Below are 25,713 nucleotides of genomic sequence, written 5' to 3' on the forward strand. Positions count from 1 at the left end.
AGACAGGTACAGGGTGCCACTGTGCCATCTTTAGTTTTTAAAAGCTTACCAGCTCCAAGGTCAGGAGAGTGACATCCAAACCGCATCATGAGCTTCTGACTCCTGTCCCTGGGTTACAGGGAGGAGCAGCATTCAGAGTGCCAGTCCCCCTCTCCTCAGGTGCCCCCTCCTGAAGCAGCACTGGGTCACACCCCTTCTCACCCCCAAGGCAGAGCGAGGGAGCCCCCAGGTGTCCACCACAGATGAATGGAAAGCAAAATAGAAAAATGGGGTCACATCAAATTGAAACTCCTGCACAAGACGGAAACAGCCTGCCAACCATACGCTTGATGAGTGACTGGTGTCTAAAATAAGTAAGAGACTTAACTCAGCAGCAAGAAAACAAATATTCAGAAAGCCTGAACAGACATTTCTCAGAAGACATACAGGTGGCCACAGATGCGTGAACACTCCTCCACATCACTGGTCATCAGGGACAGAACTGCACTACGGTGTCAGCTCACCCCAGTGGGGATGCCATTGTCAGAAAGACCAAAGATACCAGGTGCTATGAGGATAGGGAGAAAGGTGGCCCTGGCACACTGTGGGTGGAACGTAAATTGGTATGGCCCACTGTGGAAACGGTGCGGAGGTTCCTCAAAGACATTAAAAATAGACCGTATGGGTCCACAGCAAAAGGAAATGAAATCAGTGTATCAGGGGGACACCCGAACCCCCGATGGTTATTGTGGCATCATTCACACAGGGCAAGAAATGGAAACAACCTGAGTGTTCATGAACTGATGAAAGGGTTTACTTCATTTGTTTTAGTGGCACTGAGGCTTGAACCCAGAGCCTTTGCACTGAACTGTAGCCCCAGCTCTTTTTAAATCTTCTATTTTGAGACAGGGTGTTGCTAAATTGAACTGGTGATCCTCCTGCCTCAGCCTCTCAGAGTTCTGGGATTATAGGCGTGTGCCACTATGCCCAGTTTGATGACTTTATTATTTAAAAGTGCAACACGTACACAGTGGTGTACTATTCAGTCATAAAAGAGTAAAATCCTTCCATTTTCAGCAACACAGGTAGAACTGGAAAACATTATGCTAAGTGAAATAAGCTAGAAAGAGGAAGGAAAGAACTGCATGATCTCTCTGTGGAACCTGAACGGTGGAACTAAGAGAGGTAGAGAGCAGAGGGAGACTGCTAGGGGAGAGTGGGGGTGACAGAGGAGTGGAACTGACACTCGCCACACACCTTGGAGACAGGCCAGGAGAGAGGCCTGGGAACCAGGACGCCCACCGCGTGACCACCCTCACTCAGGCTTGGGAGTTGGAAGCAGCGGCACAGGTTGGATGTGGGCAGCAGGGCTGGTGCTGGGCCTGGCAGGGCAGGGCGCTTCCTCTCCCTGTGTGGGGAGCAAGGCCTTCTGGACACGATGGCGGAGACGGCGGCACAGCACTGTGAATGAGCCTGTGCCACGGGGCTGTGCACTGGAAAATGGTTGCAGTGGTGATTTGGATGTTTTATGTACTTTCTTTTTGGTATCGGGGCTCGAACTCAGGACGTTGCACTTGTGAGGCAGGGGTGGTGCCACTGAGCTACATCCCCGGCCTTTTTTGGGGTTTTTTTTTTTTGAGAAAAGGTCTCACTATGTAGCTCAGGCTGGCCTTGAACTTGTGAGGATCCTCCTGCCTCAGCCTCCCGAGTGCTAGGATTACAGGCCTGCAGCACCACACCTGGCTTGTTTGATGTATTTTTTCACAACTTTAAAAACTTTTTGAAGAGTTAAAAACCAAACTGTCATTTTTTAAATGCTGTCTTGACTGGGACAGTGCTATGAGCAAGAGAAACCCAGGCTCCAGGGCCCAGACTTGTCTCAGGTGCTAAGTGAAAGGCCCTTTTAGAAGAACCCTAAGGAAAACTGCTCTCACCAGGGAGATCGGTGAGGAGGTCTTTGGTGTTTGGGTAAGATGCCGCCACAGTGGGCAGGAACCCGCAAGGGACTGGTTTCCCAGCTTGCTGTCTGCAGGCTGCTCAGGACCTGGTGCCCTCCCGGAGGCTTCCTCCACTGGGAAGGGTGGGCTGGGCGCTGTGGGGCTTCCTTGCACGGCTCTGCTGACCAGCCCATTCAGCATCAACAAACAAATCCCAAATGTTCCTCCCCTTTCCCCCGAGAAAGAGTACCTCTGAGAACACAGCCTCATGGAGACTGGGCTGCAGTTTACAGCAGCGGTGCCCTCTTGGGGAGGACCAGTGTGGAGCCAGCGTGTAGACAGCTCACGTTGGCCCCTTCCTGCCACCGGGCGCCAGTGTGGTGTGGAGCCTCCTTCTCGTTAAAAGCCTGCTGGTGGCTGGGGTCAACAGCTGTGTCGGACTCTCTCTGGATGTATCACATCCAGATGCTGGGACACACTTTTGGGGGGGCCAGCCCGTTCTGTCTCCACAAGCTGGAGACGGTGCCCCCATTTTCTGTGCTGGTGGCCAGGGGCTCCCCACTTCCTCACCCCAGCAGCAGTTGCTCAGACAACACGAAGTGTAGGTCCTACGATTGCAGACAGCCAAGTTAGTTAGAGATTATTATAAGGCAGTTAAACAAAGCTGGGCCCTCAGCATAGAAAACTGTATTTTGACACCTATTACCCAACATCGCCTTCCCTCGCTCACCTCTGATGATCTCTCTTATCTTCTCTTGTCTTCTCTACTTCTGGAAAGTTGACCGTTGTTTTTTTTTTTTTGCTGCCACATGAGTTAGAACGTGCCGCATTTGACGTTCAACACGATGCCCTGTAGCTCTGCCCACGTTGCTGCAGATGACAGAATTTCATTCTTTTTATCCATTGTGCCTAAGAACCACATCTTCCGTATCTATTCAATCTGTTGCTGGTCCTTCTGGTTGTTTCCATTTTTTACCTGTTATGAACTGTGCTGCAGTAGGAGTGCAGGTATCTCTTAGCACACTGAGTTTGTTTCCAGGTGTGGAGTTGCTGGATCATAGGGTAGATCTAGGTTTAATTTTTTAAGGAATCTTCTATGATGCCTGTGCTAATTTACATTTCTACTAACAGTGTCCAAAGGTGCCCTTTTCTCCACATCCTCACTAGAACTTGTTACCTTTAGGTTTTGTTTTGTTTGGCTTATGTTTTTCTTTTGAAACAGGGTCTCGTTATGAGCCAAGGCTGCCTTGAACTCCTGATCCTCCTGCCTCAGCCTACTGATTGCTGGGATTGCAGGCATGTGCCACTGTGCCTGGTAATTTTTAGTCTCTTTGATGGTAGCCATTCTTTTTTTTTTTAATTAATTTTATTGGTACATTTTAGGTATACAATTTGTTTACATTTATCACTGGGTGCTTGTACCTGTACATGATGCATCTTGGTTCTTATTTTTTCCCCATTACCTGTGCGCCCTTCACCCCCTCTGCCCTTCCCTATTTGCATAGATTTCATTTCCTTTTTTTTTTTCTTTTCGCATAGTTTTTCCTTTCCCTCTTTTCCTTTCCCCTTCCCCTCCCTTCACTCCTTCGTCTTTGGACCTTTTTTCCTATTTCAAATTATCAATTATTCATTTTAATCATTTTTACTCTTGTTTACACTATCAGTTTCTCACACTAGAGAAACTATTCGGTATTTACACATGGGTGTCCTATTTATTTCACTTAGGAGTATGGCCTCGATATGCATCCATTTAGCTATAAATGACTAGTTTTTCATTTGATGGTAGCCATTCTTACCGGGGTGAGTCGATACCTCATTATGATTCTAATTTGCTTTTCCCTGATGATTAGCAATGTTGAGCATTTCTTCATATACATTTTGGCTATTTGTATATGTTCCTCTAGAATTGTCTCTTCAGATCATTTACATATTTTTAATCAGATTATTATTTTTTCTATTGCTTTGAATTCCTTGTATATTCTGGATGTTAATTCCTTATCAGATTTAGTTTGCAAATATTTTCTCTCATTCCGTACTTTTGTTTCTTCACTCTGTTGTTTCCTTTGCTGTGTAGAAATGTCTTAGTTTGATATAATCACATTTTTCTACTTTTACTTTGTTACTAATGTCTAGAAGTGTTCTGTCTCCTCCAAAAGCCTCCCCACAAAAGGAAGTAAACAAACATTTTAAAACAAGGATTATAGCATATCCATGTGGCAGACTGCTAATAGGCCAAAAAGAAAATACTATGCATAAAATCTACCCAATTTCCAGGCCACAGGGTGGTTGTAAGTTCACTTGTACAAGGGCCTGCAGGCAGCTTCCTCTGTGACTGTGGTGTTTTAGTCCCACCAGTTGTGCTTCCTGTGCTGTCAGGCTGCAGTTGAGACCATCTTGGCATGTGAGAAGTGGCATCTTCATGTAGTTTTAGTTTGCATTCCCTGATGACAACCATTAGGGTTTATTTCTAGATGTCCTCCTAAAGCCTTGTGTGCTCATAAGCAGGGCTTTTGAAGGATGATTGGTTTATGGGATGCTACAGCTGAATGTGATGTTAGAAAATGGGGCCTGGTCAGAAGGGGAGAGTCACTGGGGCTGTGACCTGGAAGGTGGATCTCCCGCCCCGCCTTCTCTCTCTGCTTCCTGGCAGCTGTGAGGTGAGCCGCTTTCCCCTGCCCAGCCTCTTGCATCGTGACACTTCTGCCTGGAGTTGGGCAGCTGTGTAAGGTCTGAGAATTCTACAACATGAGCCAAATAAACCTCTCCCCTCTAAATTGAGGGTATTGGGCATTGTGCCCCAGTAATGAGGAAAGTGACAAAGACAACTAGTGATGCTCATGTATTTTTATGTGTATTTGGGGCATTACTCTTTCTCTTTTTGTAAAATATATGTTTAAATGTTCTGCCAATTAAAAAAAATTGAGTTGTTCATCATTTTATTGTTCACGTTTTTATTGTTTGTCAACATTCTTTATATATAACAGATTGTGTTCTTTGTCAGTGTGCTATGATTGTTTTTTCCCAGTCTGTGGCTTATCTCCATTTTTTTTTTCTGGTACCAGGGATCAAACTCAGGACCTTGTGCTTGTGAGGCAGGTCGCGGTACCACTGAGCTAAACCCCCGGCCCTAGGGTTAGTGTTCTCTATCTTGTTCAAATCTGCCTTCCCCATGTTCATGAAAATGGTTTCTAGTGTCATCTTAGCAGCTGTGTGGTTCTGGGCTGATGTCTGGGTTTGTCGTGTGTCCCGCCTTGGGGGCATGTGTGATGAGACAGGAGAGCCCATTTTCCACACAGACGATCAGCTGTCCCAGCCACATTTGTCTGGCGCTCCTTCCCGAATGAGTTGACCTTGAGCTTGGGTGGCCCACAGCCGCTGTCCTGATGGCCATGGCTCTGTGGACAGGCGCAGTCAGCAGGTTCCACCGCTCTGCTCTTCTAACCCTTCTTCAGCCCGGCCAAGTCCTCTGTGTTTCCCGTGAGTTTCTACAACAAGAAAAACAGGTCGTTTTGTGCTTGTGCTTGGGTCCGGTTGTACCTTCAGATTAGTTTGGGGAGTGCACCAGCACTAGCAGCTCAGCCCTGGAGTGTGGGGTGCCCGTGGACTCATGGCCTCTGCACTGTTCCGTAGCTTCCCACGGGCTGGTCTCACTGCAGGTGGGGAGACTTACTCTAGCTGTTTCATGTTTGTTGACATGGGCCGGAAGTTCCCCGTGTGGGAAGTTCTGATTAGAAATCCAGTTTGTCGAGCAGATGTTAGACAGGGCAGGGAGGGCAGCTCAGAAGTAGAGCACTTGCCTAGTGCGGTGAAGGCCCTGAGTTGGACCTCAGTACCACAAAAATGTAGATGTTACAGATTTAGATTTTCTAGCTTATCCTTTTTTACGCACTTCAAAGCATTTTTCCATTTTATTTAAACTGTTTAGTTACTGAATATCATTCTTAATATTTTCTTATTATACCTTTAATATTCATAGGATCTGTAAATTCCCAGGGTCAGTAATTTGTATTTTTCTTTAGAGGTTGTCACCTTTTTTGTAGTACCAGGGATTGAACCCAGGGCCTTCACACTGAGCTACATACCCAGTCCTTTTTTATTTTTTTGAGGGAGGGTCCTGCTGAGTCACTAAATTACCAGGCTGTGCTGAAACTTGGAATGCTCCTGCCTCAGCCTCTCAGAGTGCCGCCATGTCCACTGGTTTATCACTTTTTAATAAAAATTATAAAGAACCAAATTTTGACTTTGTTGATGATCTCTATTATTTGCTCTAACCCATTTTCATTGATTATTTTCACTCTGATTTGTTCCTCTACTAACACTAGATTCAGTTGGCTCCTCTTTCTTTAGTTCCTTGAGAACCATCTACTTTCTCTTCTTGTCAGTTTTTACGGTTGTTGGAATTTGGTGTTGTCATCATGCTCATGCAAGATTCTAAGATTGTTGTGCTTTTTGTGTTCACATGGTGACGAGGGCTCCATTTTGTGTAGCTTCGCTGGTTCTTGTTCTGCTTTTCAAAGTGAGTAAGGAAGTGGGCTTTGGTAGAGTGCTGACCCTGGGCTGGCCACAGGTCTTCAACCTCTGACAGATCAATATGTACAATTCTCAGTAGATAAATTAGCACATGTTATCTGCAGTTAACCAAAGGAGAAATTCGAGTTACCAATGAATGTATGAAATGTTTTTCAGTCTCATTAGTAATCAAATGAAAACTATAATGGTAAAATAATTTATCACTTAAAAATTGGTAAATTGGGGCAGGAGGGAGATGAGAGGGTGGGGAAGGGCAGTAAAAATGACCACGGTGCAATATGTATATGTACCAGTTCCCAAGATGAATGTATTTATTACATATTGCAAATGTGTAAAACAAGCAAATTGGTGGAGATTTTTAAGAAGAGGGGAGTATCCAGTTTGTTCAAGAATTACAGAAATGACTGCTGTGATGTACTGTCGATTGCACGTGCTCATGGAAGTCACGGTCTCTGAATGCCCCTGCTTCGGGGGTTCACAGTGAAGTTTGCACACTGCTGTGCAGGCAGCCGACCCTCTCACTGCAGCTTCTGTACTGCCCAGTGCAGTCTTGAGTGGTTCGAAATTGAGTGAGGTGCTCTTCTTATCACGATGGTAGTGACTCAGGGGTGCATGGGTAGGGGGTGGATGGAGAGATGACAGGATATGCAGGAGATAGGCAGAGACAGTTCATAGATGAGAGATCAGTGATGGGTGGGTGAGAGGATGGAGGATTGCCCACGTGGCTGGGGGGTCCTGCTGTCTCCGCTGTGCATCTTCACTGGTAGTGATTCTGGGAAGCCACTCAGGATGGGAGAGTTTGAGTTTTAGATAAAGGGAGGCTGTATGTCAAGGATGATACAGCCACCTGCCTGGAACAGTCCTACAAGAATCATGGATATAACTGAGATTTAATAATCATAAAAATATTGTGAATGTACTCCAATACATTTTAAATCTAGATGAAATGGATGTATTTCTAGAAAATAGTTGATGTAAGAAAAAAACCTTGGATATACAAACAATCATTAAATAAATTGACTAACATTAAAATCTACTCCCTTTTCCACCCACCATCTTCCCCAATTGTGCCCAAACCAGATGATATTCAAGGTGAAATGAACCCTTAGAAGCAACATGTCATCCTCATCCTAGATAACAGAACAGGAAGGTGAGAGAAGAGGGAGGAGCCAGCTTCAGAGGATTGTTACTTGACACTATGGTCAGTGTTAGCTCAGAAATGAGGACTCCTAGTGAAGACTGGCCCACTCCAAGAGCATAAAAATCACAGTCACTGTGGGTCTGCAAGAAGGGTTCATCAATGTGGAAAACCTACCAGTGAGACACCAAGGAAAAACTAGGCTATTATTTCAGTAGATATAAAAAAAGCGCTTGATAAAGTTCAACATTTTTCTTGATAAAAAGTTCTAGAAAATTCAAAAAGTGTTCCAGGATAGTGTGCAAACGGAGGACGTGGTGTGAAGGGACAGAGAGTGGAATGGAAGCTCCCGTCCTCCTCTGTGTTCCATTGCTTCCGTATGTCATTGTGATGATGTTCTGTGCCATTAAGCATACAATTAAAGAAAAGAAAGTCAATTTCTTGCACTCCTCTCCATTTGACTTTTGGGGTGAATATTATAAAATAATCCTATAAAAAATAAAACAAAGAAAAGAGAGCCAAGTCTAGCTTTACGAGCCGTGGCCAACTTCTGGCTACCTATTAGTGGAGACTTATTACCAAAAGGTAATAAAAAGTCAGAAGGGTGCATTGCATGAATGTGGACATTGAAGCAGAAAAAGTGGTAGATAATTTACACAGAAACTTTGCATTTTCTTTTCCCTTATGGGCAAGACAATTTTCAGTTTTCTTGTTTCTTCTAGTCTCTCAATGGCTTCGCTCTGGTTGTGAGTGCAGAAGGGATGATTTTTTACGCATCGGCCACGATTGTGGACTATTTGGGCTTCCACCAGGTAAACGAGGCAAAATTGGGCTATTAGTCTGTTAAATGCTAGATCTGTTATCTTTGCAAATGTTCCTTGTCTTGAAGATTTAAGAAATATCTAAAAATGAAGCTTTCCATGTCACTAAGCTTGCTCTGTCTATGGTAGCCCACCTCCTGGTCTTTGTGGGAGCCATGATGATGTTGCATGCCACTCCTAGCAGGCTGGCTCTGTCCTTGGTTTCCCACTCAGGGAGCTGTTGCAGCACTGTCTTCAACTGCAGATACTTGGCACATTCAGGACACAGTTTGTTCCAGAAGCGCCCTCGCTGATGTGCAGGTAATTTGTGTGGGATACTGCCAGGCCAACCCAGCTCGGATAGTTGGGGCTTTAGGGCTGAGAGCTGATATTGAGGCCCCTCAAACACCAGGATGTTGGAAAGATGACCCTGCCCAGAAAGGTACAAGAAGACTTTCAACCAAGGCCCAGAAAGGAGCAAGGGAACTTTTTTCTGCTTGGTTTCTGGAAGGAAAAAGAAGTCTCTGGTAGGAAATAGAAAGGTAGAATTTAGAATCCAAGCCTGCACCATGAGGTAGAGAGGGCTTCCTGGTCTGGACAGAGGAACTCAGAACCCGGGCCTTGGGCTGCACCTGGGCCACCATCACCAACCACCTCCTCTGAAGCTGATCTTGCAATCCAGAGATCACACATGGACAGCAAGCAGAAGCCAGAAGACAGAATAACCTGTTTGACACCTCCTAGAAGAGCTCAGAACAACAGCACACTCTGAAGGGAAATAAATGTGTTAGAAAGAATACAAGGTAGTATAAAGAAAGAACAGCATATAATGAAAAAGAACAAATAGAACTTTGGAAAATAAAGAAGATTGGATATTAGTCAGGATTGGTTTAAAGTGCAGTCATCTCACAGTCTAATATAAAGAACTTGTGACTAGGGACACAGATTTATCAGTAAGGGTAAAGAGAGCCACAAAGGGCACAGCAGCACTTGGAGGAGCAGCAGGCACTCAAGGTGCCCCTCCTGGAGATCCTAAGGCTGAGTGTCAGACCCTTCTGGGTGCAGGTGAGGCCATGAGACTGGGTAGTGGAGGTTGCTGAGCTGCCTTCCAGGCTGTCTGGGATTCGCTCTTGGCGGAGGTCAAGAGAGCAGCAGGGAAGCAGCCCCGAGGGTACCCCCCCATCCATGGCACAGCGGGCCCTAGAGGGTCCTGGCCTGCTGAACCTCTGGAGCAGGACCCTGCCCTGCTGCCCCAGCTGCTGCCAGCAGAGGGCACATGCTCGTGGAGCTGGGATAGACGCGTACCAGGGAAGTGTGGGTCAGCAAGTCAATGCATAGAGGGATTAAAACGGAAACCTTGTGTTCAAGCAGAAAGCCAAGGGCTGCAGTGCCAAAGGCAGTGGAAGCCAAGATCTAAGGGTGTAGGTCTCTGACATGTTGTTAGAATTCTGCTTGAGGCCAGCGTAGTGTTTTATCTAATGTCCAAGAAAACTACAAGTTTGAATAGTTTTCCAGAACTAAACTAGCTGTGCAATGCCTTACATCTGCCTCTAAGTTTAATGTCCAGTCCCTGCAAACCCCAGGGACTTCAGGACCTTGACCTTACCCAGACGCACAACTGTCCTGTCCTCTGTCTTGGGAGGCCATGTATGGTGTCATATGTAACCCTCACCTGCACCCCGGCACCCTCTCACCCAGTCCTCTAGACACAGCTCAGCACCAGACCTGGATCAGCTATGACAGGCGTGGAGGACTGGACGGGACGGCCACGTGCAGGCAGCATGAACACTGGCCGTTGACCCAAGCGAAGGGCTCTAGCAGCTGCTCTGTTGAGGATGCAGAAGGCCTCAGGCTGGGTGTGGCCATCTATGCAATCACTGCACTGCACTGTGCTTGGTTTCCTATGTCCACATGGTATGCAGAGTACTGTCTGCCTCCCCAGCTGCTGTTAGGGCTTCATGGCAAGGAAGCGCTCTTGGTGCCTGGGAAAGGTATCCCCGCCTCACTCTTGACGGCCTGGCACCTCAGGTCTGCTGTTAGTGGTGTGTCCATCTTGGGGGGAACCTTGGGTGGTAGCACTGTGTTCCTCACCCCTGAGATGACACCTATCCCAGAGTCGGCCATGCTGAGGCATTCCCACTTCCTGCATGGGAACCGTGGACTTCACTTACACCATGGAGAGCAGGAAAGAGCAGAAATTGGGTATTTACTGAGGCTTGATTCCCCCTCTTGATGTGGGGTCCTGGTTCCCATGATAGTGCAGAGCTTGGGGACGTGGACAGATGGAGACATGACACAGTGACACGAGTGGGCTCCCAGTGTGGACAGTGCTGTATGCAGACTCTGTGGCTGCACGTACAGGGGCTTCATTCTGCATGCTTAGAGTTACTCAGTTGCCATCTGTGTCAGCTGAGTGCTCCGGATCTTACACAGGCAGAGCTGCTTCCTTTAGCCGGAACTGGTGGCCTTGCTGTGGAATCTGGGGACAGAGGCAGGTGCTGTGGGTAGGGGCTCTGGTTGTGGGGCAGAACTTGCTCACTGGCTCTTTTGTTTCCTTGAAGCTTTGTTATTTCACCTCAAGCATTAGAAGTGAAAAACAGTTTTGCTTTTAGTATAAAGAATTTGTTTTCAAATGCCATTAAATCAAGGCTTCCCTTGAGTTCCTGCGACATTTCATGAAAATGTTATAGTAGCTCTGTGTTCTTGTGAGCTTCTCCTGTCTGACTCTTTGCAGAAAGCCAGGAGCCAGTTCCTTCCCCTTGTAGCCTGAGCATGCTGTCCATGTCTTTGCATTGGCACACCTGGGGCAACCAGGGGTGTTTTAGCCACCCCAACATCTACTCAGGAAGCTGCTTGTGCCTTCCCAGTCACCCATGGCAGCTGTCCCTGAGTGAACCAGTGAGATGCCCTGGCTCATGATCTGAGCAGGTGCGACCCTGCAGCCACGAGTACAGATGGTGCACACTTTGCCCAGAGGTAAAAATGATGAGTGCCGCAATGTTCCACTGGTTAAACCAGGAATGCTTTCATTCTGGGACCCGTACAGATGGTGGTTCACAGCTGAAATGAAGACTGCATTCACTCGATGAAAGCAGTTTGGGTTTTGCCATCCGAGGAGCTGTCCTGCCCCTGCAAGTCCCCTTCACATTCCCATCCTCCTACCTGCTTATTCCTTTTGACATCCCTTTGTGGAACCAGGAGATGAAGGAGGATGCAGGGCCATCAGATAGGCCACCCTCATCTCTGAAACACAGAGCTTTGTTTCCTCAACCTCAGGCTTCCACAGTTCAAATCTGCCTTAAAAATAGGCTTTCTGGTTTTGCCCTGCCCTCTGCCAGACCCGTACCTCTAGGTGAATCCGTGTCCCTTTCGTAACTAGCGAGGGTGTGGGGACAAGGATGAGACCCTCCAAAGAAAAAGAAAAAAAGAATGAGGCCCTGTGCACCCTCAGATCACGACCCTGCCAAGCCTCTGCCGAGCTTCAGGTCCCCCACAGGCACTGCAGAGACAGTCGTCGCACAAGTGACAGTGCCGGCCTCCAGCCTCACTCCAGCATCACAGTGGTGCCACCCAGGGCTCACCCCATGGCACTAAACCGAAACACAGAGGGAAATGAGCTCCCCAGACAGGATTAAAACCCCTAAATCCCAAAGAACAAATCTACCAAATGACGTATAGTACTTCCACGGGCACAAAAAAGCATTATTTTTAAAGAAATGAAGGCCAAACTAGACACACCGAGAGATATACTATATTCATGAATTGGGAGCCTCAGTATAATTATAAAGTTTTTTTCCAAATCAAATTATAGAGTTGATGAAATTATAACAAAAACTGAGCAACTTTCTGGTGGACATGGACATACTAATTCTAAAATTTCCATGGAAGTGCAGAGGCTGAGAAGATCCAAGACCATCCAGAAAAAGAAGGAAGGGGAAGCCGGTGGTGACCGCTGGGACCCTGTGCTGCTGCCAGATGCACAGCTTCCCGAGACTGGGGGCTCAAGGCTGGATGGACCATGCATTCAGACATCCAGAGCCACTGGGCCGGACTGCCGGCTAACCCACTGCTGCAGGGAGAGGGGAAGGATGCTCGTTTCACAAATGATGCTGGAACACTGAATCGAAGTGGGAAAAAAGGAATCTTGTCTCCTACCTCACACCATACGAAGAGTAACCACCAGGCAGATAAAAGAACTTTCTAGAAGATGGCAAAGTGAGTTCCAACATCTGTGAGGAAAGATGTCTTAGGCAAGACCAAACCCCATGAGTGGGACTGTGCAGACCCTGAGGAAGGTGGGTAGGTGGCTAGGCAGTGGGAGATGTCCTCAGCAGAGTGCAGATAGGAACACATCAGTGGGCAGCTCGGTGTGATCCATGAGGATGGTAATCCAGCAGCAAGCACACGGTGCACACGCACACACGCATACACATCCCAAGACCAATAAATGCACGGATAGACCTCATTCTTCTGACATGCAAATTAAAGCCACAATGAGATGCCACTGCACACCCACTGAGAGGCTGAAATGCCAAGTGTTGGTATGCACGGGGAGCAATGTGATGCTGCCCCAACAGGGCCAGCATCTGCACCAGCCTGGAGATGAACCACTGATGCAGACCCTTCCCCTACCCCAGCAGCCACGCAGTTATGTCCAGTCGTGGCAGCTGCAGAGTGCCCCGTGGGAGACAACCACGTCCACCAGCTGGATGATGAGCACCACCGCAGTACTGTGGCGGCAGCAAAATACCACCACATGGGAATGGGACATTGCAGTTACACATGGGCCAGTCTCATGGCTGAGACGTTGGGTGGGACAGACACCAAAGAGCACAGTGTCCCACTGGCAGACCAGTCTGCAGTGGGAGCATGGCTTGCCATTTGGTGCCACATCTTGTGTCCTGATTGGTGGTTGCATCCTGATCCCAAGCTGCATGTCGTATTCAGGGCACAGCTTCGGTGTCCTACTTCAGTCACAGAAGTTCATTAAGAAGCCAGGTGAGCTGAGGTGTGTCCACTTCTGCCACAGGAGCCTCTGTCCCTTGGCCCCACGGCTGCTCCAGAGCCCTGACCTGGGCAACGCTGACTGAGGATGGCAGCTACCCAGCCCCTCTCTGCCTCTTCTCCTGGCTCCCTCTTGACTCTTCTTTTTAAGGAAACTGTCTTAGTTACTTTTCTCATTGCTGAGACAAAATACCCAAAATCCAAAGTTAAAGGAGGAAAGGTTTATTTTGGCTCAGTTTGTAGAGGTTTCAGTCCATAGTTGGCTGGCTCCAAGGCAGGATGGCAAGGCAGAGGGGCATCACAGAGGGGAAACAGCTCATGGCAGGCAGAAGGCAGCAAAGTAGCAAACAGCAGCAGAAGCAGCAGCAACGAAACAGCAGAAGCAGCCTTTATATTCTGTCCAGGCTGTAAGCATATTGATTGGTGCAGCCCACACCCAGGATGGGGCCCTCTTAATCACACTTAAACACACTCTAGATCCAGCCAGCTCCCAAAGCCCCCACCTATGAGTCCATGAAGCTTCGGGCGCACATCTAGATACAGCGATGCAGGAACTTCACCTTAGCTGAGGGTGCCAGGCAGTGAAGTCCAAGTCTTCTCTGTGGCTGTAAACCTTGTCCTCCTCCCTGAGGTACATCTTGTTTAATGCTCTGGGACCCCATGGGGCTCATCCAGGAATAATGAGCATACGGGAAAAGATGGTAGATCTCACCCACTCTGAGCAAGTATATGCATTACATTCTTTTTTGTTTGTTTTTGGTACCAGGGATTGAACTCGGGACCTTGCACTTGGGAGGCAGGCAGCGGCACCACTGAGCTAAACCCTTGGCCCTCTATGCATTACATTCTTAAAAGGGAAGCTTTTGTTTTGTTTTGTTTTGTTGGGTTTTTTTGGTACCGGGGATCGAACTCGGGTCCTTGCGCTTGCACAGTAGGCAGTGAAACCACTGAGCTAAATCCCCGGCCCTAAGGGAAGCTTTTTTTGAGGTTGTGATTGGTAAGGGACTTTTCCTCCAGCCAGGAAGAATCTTTGAGCTCATGTAAGGATCTAGTTCAGAAGTGTTTAAACCCTCGGTGGACGTGTTCTGAAGGAGTCCAGTCCTACAGTGCTCCAGCTGTCCCTGGTAGGTGTTTGTCCAGGTTCTGAGTGCAGGAAGGAGCCTCGTTCCTCATTAGAGAAGGTGGGGGGCAGAGGAGACCTGTGTGGGCCATCCTGAACTACCCATACCCTCTGAGAACATTTTACAGCAACAGGAGAGCTGAGGCCCCCAAAGTCAGTTTTCACAGCCATGGTCTAGGCTCCAGCTACCAGACTAGTCTCCCAACAAGGGCGCTGTGCCTGTGGGGATCAGTATCACCTCGGGGCCTGTCTTCCCTGAGGAGGTAGGAGGACAGAGGACCAGAGAGAGGCCTATAAGCTGGCAGGTCCCTAAAGCATCTCAGACTGGGGCAGGTTGAGCCTGGTTCCAGACAACAGGAAGTCACAGGGAACACAAGACATTCAGTGGGGACATGCAGGAGCCACAGCTGGAGGTGATTTAGCAAGGTGGATGTCTTGGCCAAGTGTCTGTGCCCGAACGTCCAGTTTCTGAGCCGCTCATTCAGCCTGGGTGGGCACCCAGTTTGGGGGCACAGGGAGGGATCTGGTGTGGGGCTGGCTGGTGAGGTCCGGGGAGACAAGTCTTCACGGGGTGGTGTTGACCCCGAGGCCTGTCCTATGGGATTCTCCACAGGCATGACTTGCTTTTGACGGATGTGGAAATGCTGTGCTTTATAATTGCTGGAACGAGTATGCAAATTCAGGGTAAGGCTATAACAACTATTTCGGTATTGCAGACAGACGTAATGCACCAGAACATTTATGACTACATCCACGTGGATGACCGCCAGGACTTCTGCCGGCAGCTCCACTGGGCCATGGATCCCCCACAGGCGGGTTGTGGGCAGCCCCCACACATGGAGGCAGGTGGGTCAGTGTGTCTTGAGCTCTGTGCACACCCTGGACACCCTGGCTGTCTGCCATCCATGCTGGCTTCCACACTGGATTTCACTTTCTCCAGAGCCAGCCTCCCCCATGGGCCACGTGTCCTGTAGCTGGTCCTTCCCATGGTGCCTTGTGCAGCTCCTGGGATCCCTCGTGTGTCAGCCCTCGAGCACTGTGATAAATATGCAAAACAATGTGCTTATGAAGAGGAAAGGATTATTGGGCTCATAGTTTTGGCAGTTTCAGCCGGTGGTTTGGGGAGAGGCGTTTCTTCTAGGACTCTGGTGGGATGGGAGGGCCTGGTGGTGCCAAACCACCGCCTTGATGGCCAGGGGGTGCAGAGGAGGCAGAGGGGACAGGGCCCACAGTTCCCTCTGGTCCCTTTGAGGATCTGACCTCCCATGAGGCCCCACCTCTCAAGTCTCTGCTGCCTCCCAGTAGTGCCGTGGGCCAGGGATCAGCCTTTAGTACCGGGCCCTTGGGGATGAGCACATGCTTAAGACCCAGGCTCTCACCCTTTGCTAGAGCTGCAGCACTTGTATCTTGGTGTCGAAGCTCTCTTCAGGACCCTCTCTGCCAGTCCAGATGTACCAGAGAGTCCTGACAGCATGGTGCCCGTTGTGCACATGACCCCAGGGAACCACTTCCCCTCCAAGCTTCTGTTTGTCCTGAGTTCAGCAGGCATCCAATTCCCAGTAAGCAACAGATGCGGGTGAGCTCAGAAGGGTCAGAGCAGTCCATGCTGGGGAGACAGTGTCAGCCTGGGAATCCTGTGCACAGGAACATTCTCTTGTGTTTCCACACACATCCGTGGGCCCTGAATAACTCACACAGAAGTTTCCACCTCAGCCTCATGTAGCTGCACGATTCATTCACCTTAGTGAGTTGAAAGCAAAATTCCAGCCACAGGTGCCTGCATCCCTGTCATTCCATGAAGTTCAAACAAGCAAAATTGAAACTCCATGCTTTTAAGGGAAGGGGACAGTGGAGGCCAAATTCCCCAGAGCAGATGGGCTTGTGCAGCTGGGGCGGTGTGTGTTGTGCACCTTGTGCTGGCTGTGACACGTTCCACTCGATTATTGATGTTTTTATGGCTCTCTCTTGGTCACGGCCTCTGCCTCCCTGCCACGCTCCTGCACTTCCTTGGAAGCAGACAACACGGTCCTGGGGAGGTTGCTCAGGGCCCAGGAAGGGGGCATGGGCTCACCCACTGAGTACTCAGCCTTCCTGACACGTTGCTTCATCTGCCGTGTACGCTGCCTACTGGATAGCACCTCCGGTTTTCTGGTGAGTGAGCGGCATCCTGCATGGGGACCTGGGCCAGCCACAAGGTAGCCAGCATCTGATACATTGTGCCCTGAAGTGAGGGTGACCCTGGGTCCAGGCTCCACCTGCACAAGCTACCAGCATGGGGCCTGGCAACCACCGGGCTGCAGGAGGGTTGTGAGTTAGTGGACCACTGCGAGGCCAGGAGGTAAGGGAGAGGAGGTACTTAAAACCAACCTGCGTATCTTTCAGAACATCCTCTGCCAGGATGCAGGGTACGGGGCCCCACTCAGTCCTGGGAAGTGCCTCGTGCTGCCCACAGGCCCCAGTTAGGACTGCAGGAATTTTAAGATTTGATTGATATTAGGCTGATGGTTTGAAACCAGCTGCAGCATGAATATTTACTTTAAAATCTGGCAAATACTGCAAACCTGGGACTTTTTCCCCCTGAAGAGCTGGCTGTTAAATATTGCTAGCACACCATTTCCTTGAGTTCCCCCATGCAAGGTAAGTGACTGGTGCTTAGTCAGGGCTTACAAATGTTTGTTCCCTCAGTTATCCCATGGAAGAGGGTTGGAGGGGTGGCCAGAAAGCTGTAAGGAAGGAAGGACGGAAAGATGGGTGGAAAACTGGGAGAATCATGGGATGGAGGAAGAGAGCAGTCGTGGAAGAATGTGTAGTCGATGGGTGAAAGGTGGAAGTGGCTGGTAGTCCTGAGGCCGTGCTTTCAGACCGGAGCAGAGTGAGGCCAGCGTCTCCTGAGGGCTCAGGACGAGCGCCCTCTCCGCATGTCTGTCCCTGCAGTCGGTCACCTCACACCCTGAGTTCTGCAGCCTCCCCGAGTCTCCAGTTCACGCCATGAACACAGCTTTCTGTCTTTAAAATGCCAGATGATGCAGTTTCAAGGAAAACTAAGATTCCTGTTGGGACAGAAGAAGAAGGCGCCGTCGGGAGCGGTCCTGCCCCCACGGCTCGCGCTGTTCTGCACCGTGGTGCCAGTCCTCCTGCCCTCCACAGCGGAGATGAAAATGAAGAGCACATATCTGAGGGTGAAGCACAGGGCAGAGGTGCCAGCCATGACAGACACAAGGTGAGCAGGAATTGATGGCATCCAGTGCACGGGGCCTTGGGACCAGTCTCCCCTGAGCCACAGGCCCCACCTGCTTGGTTTCCAGAGAGGCAGCTACTCCCTGTTGGGCTGTTGCACAAAGTGGGACTCAGCCTGTTGCCCCCAGTATGCCTGGGCCCCCTTGGGACAGTGCCTCCAAGCCCCGCCTGACGGGTGGACCATGCCTACCCCACACCCATCCCTGCCCTGAGGTCCTCAGTTAGAAGCCGGGAGCCAGAGAGCCCATCTAGCCTGTCCCTCACATCTGTTCCATCCTATCTGCTCAGTCCCTGCTGACCCAGGTCCACTGACCAGTCAGTGGCCCAGCCCTGGCCTTGGTTACAGACCCTCAGCCTGCAGTTCCTCTTGGAGAGGTCTGTGTGTCTTGCCCAAGCACCTGTCCATGATTTCCCACTTCACAGGGCTGTACAGACTGAGTGTGGAGGAAGCCCCGGCAGGCTAATAACTCAGCGAGCTAAGCTGGGCTTGACCCTGCTGCAGTCCGGGCACAACTTGTCGAGGCTGCAGAGACACCCCCAGATGGGACTTGCCCCACGCAGTCCAGACATGGCATTCAGAGGAGCGTCTAGCAGACTCCCTGCACTCCTGACACAATCCTGTAACCCCTGCCCTTCCCCTGGCAGCACAATCACTCTGATGGTGATTTCCAGATACTTTGAAATCCACATGACTTTGCAGGAACATTCACAATGGGCCAGCAATGCAGTCTGAATGCAGTCAGCTCCTCCTTCTTTCAGAGCATTCTGCCTTTAGTAATGCCATCACTGGCAGCAGACTGGCCCTGTTTTCTTAAACTGTGGGTGCTGTTGGACCCATCTGTGCTGAGCTTTACTTGGGCTCTCGGTTCCACCTGCAGCTTTCAACTCTTTTTAACATTAAATCTCATTTGTCAGATTCAAGCCTGGGTCAGCCTGGAGAGCCCGGCCTGGCTCCCCTCCCTCTGCATAGGCTACTTTGACCTGCCTGCCTCTGTCCTTCTCCATAGAAGGTACTAGGTGCCAGGCCTGTCACACACCTGAGGTCTTGGTGCCCCTGCTGCAGGGCCCATGTGATGCTGGCAGTTCCCTGGGGGTATGAGTCCACCCCTCCCGCCCACAAGTCACCGTCACCTTCCCTAAGCTCCGTGTAGACCGCAGGGCCATGTGAGGGATCCCTCTGTGGTGCACTCTGCTCTCCTCCTTATCCGTGCTCCTGCACAAGCTCAGGCCTCTGCCCTCGCCTTGAGGGGTGTGTGGTGGGTGGAGCTGGTGTCTGGCTCAGAATGCTGAGAAGAGCAGACTTCAGGACATTCTAGAATCAAATTCCTGTTTTTAAAGCCATAACATACTAAAGGAAAAACAAGCTAAGGAAAGAAGGTATGAAGGTAAGTGGTGAGCCTCGTGCCTGCCAGCTGGACCCCACTGAATGTGGAGCTCAGGGTGAGGCCAGGGGGTGGGGCTCTGCAGCTGCCGGGTGGCCCTGCACCTTTCCTCGAGGAGTCTTCTGTATTTAAAATCCAAGTCACAGTCGGCCTTCTGCTTCCTGTATGTTTTTCCTGCCCTAAAATCAAACTGAGGGGCGGTTCTGAGCAGCCTTCTCCAGCTGAGCCCAGGTGGGAAGTGCCACCAGCCACCCTGGGGCCCAGATGGGTGCAGTGCAGGTTGCTGGTCACTGGCTGCTTCCCCTGCCCAGGGGTTGGGAGGGCACCAGCTTGCAGTCAGACAGGGAGAATAGGAGTCAGGAGGACAGGGAGTATGGACCCGCCTCACCCCGGGGTTGAGAACATCATCTGCTCCGACACGAGTTTAAAGCTGATCTCCAGCACACACCCCGCACTTGGCCATCTGCCTCTGCCCTGCGTGCAGTGACACAGGGTCAAGCTAGAGGCCACAGCTCCCACTGGAAGGGACATACAGCGGTTGTGGGAAGCACACTGTCACTCACTCACAGCTGACGCTGCTGGCTTTGTCACAGGCCGCTCTTCTTCTTTACTCCAGGAGCCTTTTGCATGCTTTTCCTACTTGCTTAAATCTCTTTCTAAACCCAATTCATGGGCTGGGGACATAGCTCAGTGGTGCAGCACCTACCTAGCAAGCACAAGGCCCTGGATTTGGTTCCTGATACCAAAAAAAGAAAAAAGAAGAAGAAAATCCCCAAATAAACAAACAAATGAAAAAAACCCCAAATCAGTCCTCGCTACAATTTTGTGATTGTCTGTGGACACACACATGGCGTGAATGAGATTTCACCACACACCCACAAGAGGCCTCTGGTCTCCTCCCTACAGAGACCCCGCATGGAGAGGTCAGCAAGGTGGATGGGGATTGAATCCCAACTCTGGCACTCCTAGCAGGGCAGCACCAGACAAGCCACCTATTAGTTCTCCTTGCAAAATAAAGTGGAAGACATCAGAATGATTCAAGATTATAATCCGTGTAACACAGACACATTTCCCTAGAAAGGGTTTGTCCTTCATGGTTACTTTCTAGAATATAAGAACAGACTGTCTTGTTTTGGCTGTTCAGGAAAATACATGAGTTCTAAAACCAATCTTATATGCACAGCTACATTCTGAAACAAATTCTTTTGCATTTTATTGGCCCACAGAGTGACAGGATTGAGAATTTTCAGCAATCTGTAACCAAGAAGACTTTCAAGCTGTAAAGACTTGAAAGGTGTAAGCTGCTGTTTCTACCTTCACCACTCAGGCAGACAGGCCAGTGATGTGGGCCATTATTAATCCCTTCCATCAGTTATTTGGCTATGATCTGTTCTTTACAGGGCAAAAGCGACCGTGAGTCTGTGTGAACCAGAACTTCATGGAAAACCCAGCTACTTAGCAGGTACTGTTTAAAGTTCTAAATCTCATTTTTTCTAAATGGGCTTTTGGCCCTCAGAGACCTCTTCCCTGTCCCCCTTCCCTATACCTTGCAGAAATCCCGAGTATCCCAAGGAAATACCATGTGGAGGGTCACAGGGTACATCCCACGGAGGACAGCACCTGTTCCTGTCACCCAGGTCCTCTTTAAGTTGAGAACAGCTCGACTCCTCCAATCACATGGTGACTGGTTTCTCCCCTCTTAAACCCTAACAGGAAGGAATGGTGAAAACAGCATCTCAATGTTCAGGGCACAAACGGATGCCTGCCACTGGGCCCGGGTCCCAGCCAGGGCTCGATGCCCCTGCCTCAGGGGGGGCATGGACCTCATCCTGGATTCCAAGGGGGCAACAAGGTAAGTGGTGCCAGGGTCCCCACCCCTTGCTGGAGTCACCATGAGGCTACCGTGAGGGGAAGGAGTCTGGATCCCTGCTGGTGCTCTACTGCTCTCCCAGCCCGGACAACATCTGCAGCCTCTGTCCCTTCTGCAGGCCACGTGCCTGACCTGCCCTTCCCAGACTGGACGCTGCATGTTGACCTAGCCAGTGTCTCCCATCACAGAGGAGCCAACCTGATGCACACAGTGTTGTGTTGGTCTGCGTTTGAATGTGACAGCCCCCCACCTGTGACCTGTGTGGCTGAGGCCTCGCTGAGAAGTGGCTGCTTCCTGCAAGCCCCTGCCTTCTGATTCCCACCAGGCACTGGCTGGGCGGGTGAGAGAGAGGGGGTTCTGCACTGCCTCGAAGGCTGCCAGGAGCAGAAAGGGGCACTGAGGCATGGGCCTGGCTCCCAGCTGCCCCAGCAGATTAAGCCAGTGTTACCCTTGCTCAGTACCGTGTCTCAGGCCCTCTGCCGACATCCATCTCTCTGCAGGGACAGGGAAGAAACAGAGCAGGACAGGATGCCGAGTGGCTCCACAGGAGGGAGGACACGGAGGGAGCTGCATGTGTACAATTGCCGTCAAGAGACACCAGCACCCGGGCGGTACCTGAACTGGACCACAGAAAAGTGTGAGCAGGAAGGCGGCACCAAGCTGAAGCCACTGCCAGGCAGGAGTGAGCCCCTCTCCATGTGCACCGCATCCCCAGGCTCCTGCCTGCCCCCCCCAGGCACCGAGGGCATGTTCAGTGCCAGCAGCCTGGCTACCTTCAGAAATCCTCCAGGCCATGTCCCCAGTGCCTACTGTGGCCGGATGAGCAGAGCCTGGCGGGATGTCTCTCAGGGCCAGGCGCCCCCACCTGCCTGCCGCACTGGAGCGCAGCGCTTCACCTCTGGTGGCTACTGCACAGAGGATGCGAAGCCTGCTGGCCTGCTGATGCCCCCAGGTACCCCGTGCAATCCCATGCTGGCACTGGAGGTACCAATCAAGATGGAAAATGACTCTGGGTCGGAGGACACAGCAGATGGTTGCACCCCTAGCCAAGTGTGGCTGGGAGCCAGTGATGTCACCAAGAGACATCTGGTCACTTTCCCCACCAGGATGCACCTGAAAGCAGAGCCAGAATGCAGGCACCAGGTCTATAGCCAGCCCCTCAGTGTGGGCATGCTGGCAGCCCACCCTCAGAGCAAGGTCACTGCCGGGCTCTGCCGGGAGCTGGCCCCGTTCTACCCTGCACACAACTCCTGCCTTGAGCTAGGGCCGCCCCGCCACTTCTGCACCCTGGGCCACAGTGAGTGCAGGGCACCGGAGGTCACACCCTTGGTCAAGCGTGAACCCCTGGACTCACCCCCATGGGCTGCAGCGGGCCAGGGTGCTGTGCCCGGGGTCTTCCCCAAAAGTGCTGCTGCTGTTCAGATTCCACCCAGCGCTCCTGAGGCTCCTTTCCTGCTGTAGAGCTGCTGCCACACCCTCCTGGAAACCCACCTGCATCCAAACTCAGACCTGACACAGCCAGGTTCCCAGCCCCTCGACAGGGATGTGACCTAGTGATCCCTTTGCAGGTTCAGGAGTACAGCTGGTGACTGACCCCACACGGGGAGTGCAGCGTTCTGAACTTGGTATCGTGAAAATTCTCTTATACAGCCTATTCACGCAGGACAGTGTTTCCTCGAAGAATTGAAATGTTTAAGGAAGCAACCAAGAGTGCCCAGTGCCCAAAGGGCAGCAAGCCCTGTCCTGAGGAAGTCCATGGCTTCTGAGCTCTCTGCCGCCCCCTACCTGTACCATGTGGGAGCCAGGGGATGTCAGGTGGCAGCACAGAGTAACCAGGAGGAGAACCCCACAGGGGGGCTGGCAGCAAGCCCATCGCGGTGCAGCCTACAAAGTTCCAGGGGGAAGAGGCTGCCATCCCTGCTCCTGTTCCTCCCTACAGTGCTCCGAGTCAGTTTGAGACCGCCCTCAGCATGGAGGTGGACAGGGCAATGCCTATTCCTTCCAGAAATCTCACCTTATTTTCCGTGGGCTGAGAACAGCTCTGGTGTGTCTCCGTCCCAGGCGCATCATGCGGTGAGGCTCACAGCATCAGGCAGCAGAGGGGAGTGCGAGTGGCTGTGCCCGCAGTGCTTTCCAGTGGGGACCCCACTGTCCCCCTACGAAGACTTAGGTGTCTGTTACACCTTAAAAGTTATGTGACAGTAGGGAACTTGGATTCAAAACATGCCTCAGAAAAGGAGGTTGCCACACTCACCCTCAAGGTAGCTCCCAGCTGGGGGCACAACTACCGCCCCGTGGGTGGCTTTGCCCTGGTTAGTGTAGGGCCCATGAGCAGAGGGAGCCGGCAGCAAGGCTCTGCAGCAGCCACCTCCCTCCCTCCCCAGGGGTCTAGGGTGTGGCAGGAGCCTGCTGGACCAGGACCCCTTGCTGCTCCTCCTCCTCCCCATCTCTTCAGCACGGAATCGCTTTCCCCATAACCTGTGGCTTGGGGGGCCAGGGATCACCCCCCATTTACTGTGGAACCTGTTTGGCAGATGCACGTCCACCTTGTCACAGCTCGTGTTGGGTTGGCAGGGTGTCTTCTTCCCAGCCCCTGAGCTGCCTGACTTTCAGGAGGACTCACAGTGGGCCCAAGAGGGTCCTGAAGATGCTCACACAGGCCCAGGCTCAAGAGACTGGTCATTCAAGACTCTCCTACCTCTGCCCAGACCACAGTAGCCTTCAAAAGTGGCACAGGTGCTGTGTTGTCATGAGTGTGATGCACACTCACGGCCTCCACCTCCACCAGTGTCTCTCTCGCCCGAAGCAGGAGTCAGGATGGTGGCCCAGACCTGGAAGCTGACACCTGCCTCACCTCCCTTCCTCCCTGCTGGTCCAGGATCCCCTTGGACCCCAATTTCCTTGCAAACACAGCTGATGTCTACTCTCTGGACATTTATGGATTGAGTCCTCAGGGGTGGGTTTCAGAGTCGTCCTCCTCCTTCCCAGCTCTAACCCAGTGCCCCACTTCAGACTGTGGAAAGCCCTGTATGCACTCAGAACTTCTGCCCCTCGAAGAAGGCATGGCCAAGTGTATGTGCCACTGTGCTTCCTCCCTGGAGGGCAGGGCTACATCCCTGTCCTCAGACAGCCTCATCATAAGGACTGCTCCCCAGCCTCGCCCTGCACAGGGCGAACAACGGCCAGAGGGCACAGCAGACAGCACTGCATGTGTGTAACATGTCCAACACTGCATGCATGTAACATGTCTGGTACTGCACTGTGATGTGTCTGGTGCTGCACACACATAGCATTCTGGCAGTGCACAAGTGTGCCATGTCTGGAGTGTTGGGAACTGGAGAAACCTGAGACCAGAAAGATGGAATTAAGAGACATCCTGGCATGTCTGCCAAGGGTGGCCCTATGACCAAAGGAGAGCCCTTCTGGCCAGGCCACGCTGCCTGCCCTGCCCCAACCTTTCACATATGCCTCATCCGTGCCTCTTGACGGGACAGCAGGCCCAGGACACGCCATGAGCTGCCTGCAGGCCATGCTTGGTGGACACTGAGCCAGGCATCTGGCCCTCAGCTCTGCGGGCTTGGACACTGTTATCATACCACTGGCCTGGGACACAAGGCCAGGGCTGCACCCAGGCAGCAGACCCTCTGGATCAGCACCTCTGTGGTTGGGTTTTGTGTGCCCCTGGATACCTGTGTGGGAAGGTGACAATGGGGCGTGCAGGTGCAGCTGTGGTCACTTTTGCTTCAGGGTGTCACTGTCAGCACTAACTCCGGGAAAGTGCTTTTCTGTGGTGTATAGTTTTTGCTTAAATAGCTGAATGTCAAAATCAAACATAATGTGGAGTGGGATGAAAGGGAAAATAAATACAAGCTATATTTTATATGTTACAGTTGCTACTGCAAGTGAAACTTTCTCAGTGTCCAAACTGGCCTGGTGAAGTCTTCAGCAGACACTCTAAAGCAGCTCTTTGTGCTGTTTTCTCAGTGCCTTCAACAGAGCTTCCAGATATATTTCTTTGTTTAAAAGGAGATCCAGATATATTTCTTATACTGTGATTTGTATTAAATTTGCAGAATTAGTGTAAAATAAATCACATGTTCATATGTACTTGTGTGACTGAGAATGTCTACTTGATTTTCCACATGAAGTCACCTTATCTCCTCAGAGCCACACTGCATTTAGTCTAAGGCAGCCCCTCATCACCAGGCAGAGGCAGTGATCGAAGTAGAATCACTAGAGCCGAAGCTCACTGGGGCAGGGAACCTCACCTGCACCACCTTCCCCCCTCAAGACACTCCAGACTGGAACTGTCCCATAGGAGCGATGAAGACAGAGCTGGAGACTCTGGGGACCAGGCTGCAGGACATGGGTGACAAGTGTGTGGGAAGAGGGCAGGGCAGCTTTCACTTCCTTTGGTCAAATTGCCCCTTGTCGGCAGCCAGTGAAGCGAAGCCCGCACACGCTCAGCCATCCCTCCTCTCGGACCACTGCCAACAACTACTTGTGTCACACCAGGTCTGCTCCCAGACCTCACATTTGCTGTCGAGCCAGGCCAGCTGCCTGACACCCAGTCCCCCTGCCACTGCCAGCCTGAATGTGGAGACTGGGTATCTAGATGGGCCACCCCACCATCTCCCTGGCTTCTCTGGACAGATGTGGGGGGACACTTCTGATTTTCTCCACTGACAGAGGGATCACCCCACCATGTGCCCGTGA

The 25,713-nt window shown here is 51.0% G+C and overlaps 1 protein-coding gene across 5 annotated transcripts in view; it reads left to right on the top strand.

Moving 5' to 3' along the window:
• Positions 1-25,104, top strand: part of Ahrr (aryl hydrocarbon receptor repressor) — an 83,626-nt gene extending 58,522 nt beyond the window's left edge. For 3 of the 5 annotated variants that reach the window (XM_087189148.1, XM_021258558.2, XM_021258560.2), the window contains 7 exons: positions 8,307-8,396; positions 15,225-15,354; positions 16,526-16,659; positions 17,529-17,728; positions 20,528-20,589; positions 20,841-20,979; positions 21,498-25,104. In XM_087189148.1, the coding sequence (XP_087045274.1) occupies positions 8,307-8,396; positions 15,225-15,354; positions 16,526-16,659; positions 17,529-17,728; positions 20,528-20,589; positions 20,841-20,979; positions 21,498-22,458 (1,716 nt within the window). In that variant the 3' untranslated portion in view covers positions 22,459-25,104. The other 2 variants (XM_087189151.1, XM_087189150.1) reach the window with 2 other exon arrangements.
• The last annotated feature ends 609 nt before the right edge of the window (positions 25,105-25,713 follow it).

The sequence above is a fragment of the Heterocephalus glaber genome, unplaced genomic scaffold (genome assembly GCF_053883595.1).
Source record: "Heterocephalus glaber isolate CG9 unplaced genomic scaffold, H.glaber_assembly_v1.0 deba00001537, whole genome shotgun sequence".
Taxonomy (NCBI): Eukaryota; Metazoa; Chordata; class Mammalia; order Rodentia; family Bathyergidae; genus Heterocephalus; species Heterocephalus glaber.